Below are 5,000 nucleotides of genomic sequence, written 5' to 3'. Positions count from 1 at the left end.
ATGCCAGTTGCGGTGCAGCATCCCAACACAGCAAAGACGCCACCCTCGTCTGGCGTAACTGCAGGCGCAGCAACTGCTTCTCCACCTCTGATTGTGTTTACAGGCATTGTTACCAGCGAAGGAGCGCCTGTCAGCAGTGCAAATACATCTTCAACAAGTACAGCTAATGGAACTACAAGTGGAACTAGTAGTTCAGATGTAAGTATAAATATGGGCTTTACAACCTTTCATTTGTAACCCAAATTTTATCTGATCTAAGTAAATACAAAGACAAAGATGACTTTACCATTCTGTACTCCCAGGTGAAACCAGTACCTGTTAAACGTACTTGGCGACGGCCCTGGAAGAAGAAGAAGGAACGAGAGAAGAAGCAACCTGTGAAGAAGGCGCGGAGAGTAAAAAGGAAGCGAGTAGTTGTCCCAAAAAAGAACATCATCCACATAGATCCAAGAAATGGACCTGTGGTATGGTCTTACTTTTATTACAGTTTACATTTTTGTCATGGTTGAGAACTAACAGCTTGTTGTTGTTATATCTGATTAGTTGAAGTTCATTTAAAGACATATAATTATTTTTGACAGAAGAAGAGCATCAGATTTATTAAAATACTTAATATATTAACTTCTTTCTTTTAAGATCGACACAACAATTACACAAATCAAGAGGGAGTCAGAGGAAGCCATAAACCAGTTGAAACAAAAGAGACAACGTATAAAGCTGAACAGAAATTCAGGAAGGGAATATGTGAATCGTTTAGGAAAGGTGAGTGGTTAACTTGCTGCTCTTTGCTTCTTTAAAATTTGTTAGGTTAGTTTGTAAAATCAGTATGAAGATTTCTTTTGTTTTAAGGTATACAGTCTATTTGTTATTAGTATTGCAGAATGATATTTTGAATAGCTTACAGTTTTGTAAATATTATCAGCCAAAGTTTTGATTTTTTTAACACACTCGTGCACGTGCATCCCCCCCCCCCCCCCCCCAGTGATAATTTGTTTGCTTTGATTTTGTCATACATTATTCATTGCGAATGATATTGCAGGTGGTTGGGGCACGGATGATTGGGTCACCTTGCAACTGCCCCCTCAAGTGCTGGGAGCGAATGGGCTCAAAGATTTTAGAAATTTTCAATAATTTCTGGGATTTGAGCGACTTTAATCTCCAAAATTCATACCTGTTCACGTGTCTCAAGTTGTGTGATGTCAAGCGTCGTTACACCAAGAAGGTAAATGTAAGGAAACGACATTGTGTTTGTAGATTGTTCATGATATCTTAAAAAGAAGAAGGAAAAAAAAAAACATTGCATGAAGTATTTTACATTATAAGATATGTATTCAAACCTAGACAGAAAATTATTTTGTGGAATGATCAGGCTTTTGGAACCTTGGCAGATCATATTGATTGACATAGTGCTCACAGTTATGGAAACAATTTTCTCTTGAATTTCTCCTCTCTCTTTTAGCCTGCAGAGGAATCCCGAAGACAAAACACTTTTGAATACTTCGTCCGTATTAGTGGAAAGCACTTGAGAGTCTGTAAAAGGGCTTTCATGAGCTCGCATGGGCTGACCAGCGACAAGAGACTACGAACTCTATTTCATCAAATGAAGGTTTGTAAAGGTAGCAGTTTCATGGTGACATTTGCTGTGTATTATAGCTGGTGAATTAAACAAGCACTTGAACTCCATTTTGGTAACCAGAAGTGTTCCTTTTCAAACAGGATGGAGCTTTAGTGCCAGAGCCAGACAGAAGAGGCAAGCATCTACGACCTGCAAAATCTCCAAATCAGATGAGTCCAACTCAAACGATAGAACAGTGCCAGGGGAATAACAAAGCCAAGAAACCCCGCACTGTTAAGAAGAAGCAGAATAATAAGCAGGAAAACAAGCCAATGTATACCCCTCCTCCACCTCCAATGGGTCACATCCATCCCCATTGCACGCCTCCTCCACCACCGGCGCACACCACCGCAATGCAGGAGCCTCCACATGCCTACATCCCTAATGGTGATATATACTTCCCAGGCCACTATCTAGAGCCGCACCAGTCAATGGCTCCCCCTCCCATGAACCAGATTCCTTCTTGCCAAAAGATGCTAGAAGCTCCTGCGTACTTCATGGCTGGTATGAAAGAGAACACCTTCCATCAGTGACTAGAGTAAGCCTTCCACTGCTAAGTTCACCATTTATTTATTTTCATTTTTTTCATTTTCATTTTCTTCAGTGATAAGACGTGTGTTATGAATTTATTTTGAAATTCTGTGTCCGTGCCCAGCTAGACTTTTTATATGACATGCTGATCATATAAAGTTTGCTTTATTTGTATTCAAAGAGAAATAGATGATTTTGGTGTGGAAGGTGTTGTGTCCTAAATATTTCTGCGGCAGCTAGATTTCTTCTTTCATTTTAGTATATTGATTCTTTATTATCATTGTTTATATTGTACTCTTATAAATTTTATTTTTATGATTGTTAGCTTTAGTATGATGGGTATTATTATATTTTCATCTTCTGATTATCAGTGAATATATAATGTTCTCAGAACTGAGTTAAATATTATCAGGGCATTTGTTAATATTATAATCTATTAGATGTGTAAATTTCAACATGTTAGTTGGAAGACGCCGAAAATTATATGTAGATTCCTGAATCTACTGCTTAAACTTGGTGTAATATGGATAAATTACAGTTCCATTTGTTTGTAAAGAACAGGTACTGAACATTCCAGTATTCTTAGTAATATCTAAAAGATAAAATGTTCTAATATTTCTTTCTTATAGTTCTGATTTTGGTTGCTATTTATAAGCTAGAAGCTAGTCTAACCAGATAACTGCATTTGTCATAGATATTGAGGGCTCAGGGAGGGTTAAGTCGCAGCAGTGTTATATGCCGAGAGAGTGATGTCCATTTTTAGACGATGGCAGCTGTCATACCTGATTTTGACAGATTTTTTACCTTAGTGATGATGTTTCACCCAAATCTTCAATTTGGGCTTTATACAAAAACTAAAGAAGTAGCATATATCAAATAATTCAGCATTAGAGAAGCATAAGTGCTCTCTAGAAGGGAAATTTTGCTGACAAAAACCTTATGATATTCATATGTATGTATATATCACAATATTGCTTCGTAGCTTAATACTAATTGATGCCAAAATAGTATTTGAATGCTCTGATCTCTTAAAAATCATTATCATCCTAAAATTTTACTTGAGCAGCAATAGGTGTTAACTTGTTGATGCAGGGAGTGTATGTATGAATGCATGTATTGTCAACTGCGGTTTTGTTTTACAGAGTTTGTTTACAAATAGACTGATTCACAAGCATTTAGTCACCAAGGAGTTGTTACTCCTCCTCCTCCTCCTCTTCTTCTTCTTCTTCTTCTTCTTCTTCTTCTTCTTCTTCTTCTTCTTCTTTTTCTTCTTCTTCTTCTTCTTCTTCTTCTTCTTCTTCTTCTTCTTCTTCTTCTTCTTCTTCTTCTTCTTCTTCCTCCTCCTCTTCCTCCTCCTCCTCCTCCTCCTCCTCCTCCTCCTCCTCCTCCTCCTCCTCCTCCCCCTCCTCTCCATTTGATCTAATTATCCTTTATGCTTAACCCTTCCCCCTTCTACTAATCCCAATCATACCCATTTACTCCCCCTCTTTCTACTCCTTCTCTATCATTTTATCATATAATGCCATATGACTTAGAATTGAAGACATTTTGTTTTAATGAAGAAATTCTTTAAACACATTTCACCACAATACTTTACCATAATGCTATATGGCCTTTCATGTCTAGCACATTTATTAGTCTAAAGCATAAGTACTGCTACTACTACTACTATGACAAGTGAGTTTAAGTAAGCCTTTTAATTAGTAACTGAGTGCTTCTGTAGCCTTCTATATGTAAACAAATTTGATAAATGAAAACCACAGTGGACATTGCATGCACCCACTGTCAATGGATTAAGATTCAGGTATCAGAGATATTATTCCAAGATATGATAAGGATTGTCATAAAAGAACTTGTGTGTAAAGTTCAGCACAATTAAAATTATCCCTGTGATAGCCATTTCAAGGTTGTAATAGGTTAAATTCAAGAGTATGTATTTTCATGCAGATGTGTTTCAAAACTTGCTAGAGAAAGCTTTGAAAGGTGTTCCTAATAATGAATCTCTCTATTATTTAATGGATATCAGTTGGCTGGATGTTTCAAGTGGCCTTCACAGTCGATTGGTGTTTTGTGCCACATTAGATTAAGTTCAGACCATTTTACATGGAGAAGTAAATGAAGGTCTATTAGTACAAATGTATTTGGATGTGTTGTGGAGTTTCCCTTCACACCACAAGGAGCTGGCTGTTCCCAAATATACCATAAAATACTTACATATTTATGCTGATACACAACAGTGTGAAGAGACTGGATTTACATTAAGAAATAATGTAAATGTGGTGGAGCCACTTAATGCCATTAGTGATGCATGCATAGGTAATTAAATATTAGCATGCTAAATATGCTGCTTTTTGTGATACAAGATTTTTTTTTCCTTTTCTCATTTCCAGAGAAGAACCTTTCCAGATAAACTCCATGCATTGTATCTTCCATTTATTAAGGGATATTTTCATGGTTATACATTTTGCTCCCCCATTTTATTAAGTGAATTAGTTGTCATCACCGGACAAAGAACTCATTAGGCCTATATGCCGTAGCATCCCACACAAATCTTGGCACTAGGGACGTAATCAAAGGCAAATTTTAAGAAAAGAAGAGGCACAATTATTTCTTTGCTCCCAGGTCCATTGTATGAACTAGTTTATCAAAATTAATTTGTGCATGGTAAACAGGGAAGTTAAGTTTGTTACTGCCACAGAAACGGGCAGTATTCTGTTGCTCCACTGTTCAGTGTTTCTGCTGTTGTACTCAGTTTCAAATATCTGTCTTTTAAGATTGGTGGCCAAAATATATGATGAATATATTTATCCAGTCTTCCTGTTTAATTTTGAACTTTATAATTTATTTTTAACAC

General features: G+C 36.7%; 1 protein-coding gene across 3 annotated transcripts in view; it reads left to right on the top strand.

Moving 5' to 3' along the window:
• The window catches only part of LOC113809583 (mediator of RNA polymerase II transcription subunit 15), a 12,088-nt gene that overhangs the window by 6,307 nt on the left and 781 nt on the right, over nt 1-5,000 (top strand). For 2 of the 3 annotated variants that reach the window (XM_027361211.2, XM_027361212.2), the window contains exons 2-7: nt 1-198; nt 303-464; nt 637-762; nt 1,040-1,228; nt 1,460-1,606; nt 1,717-5,000. The exon at nt 1-198 is cut by the window's left edge and continues 1,134 nt beyond it; the exon at nt 1,717-5,000 is cut by the window's right edge and continues 781 nt beyond it. In XM_027361211.2, the coding sequence (XP_027217012.2) occupies nt 1-198; nt 303-464; nt 637-762; nt 1,040-1,228; nt 1,460-1,606; nt 1,717-2,148 (1,254 nt within the window). In that variant the 3' untranslated portion in view covers nt 2,149-5,000. The remainder of the gene's footprint in view (nt 199-302; nt 465-636; nt 763-1,039; nt 1,229-1,459; nt 1,607-1,716) is intronic. The other variant, XM_027361213.2, reaches the window with a different exon arrangement.

The sequence above is a fragment of the Penaeus vannamei genome, chromosome 39, assembly GCF_042767895.1.
Source record: "Penaeus vannamei isolate JL-2024 chromosome 39, ASM4276789v1, whole genome shotgun sequence".
Lineage (NCBI taxonomy): Eukaryota > Metazoa > Arthropoda > Malacostraca > Decapoda > Penaeidae > Penaeus > Penaeus vannamei.
Note: the sequence above shows the minus strand (reverse complement) of the source record. Positions and strands in the feature narration are given on the sequence as shown.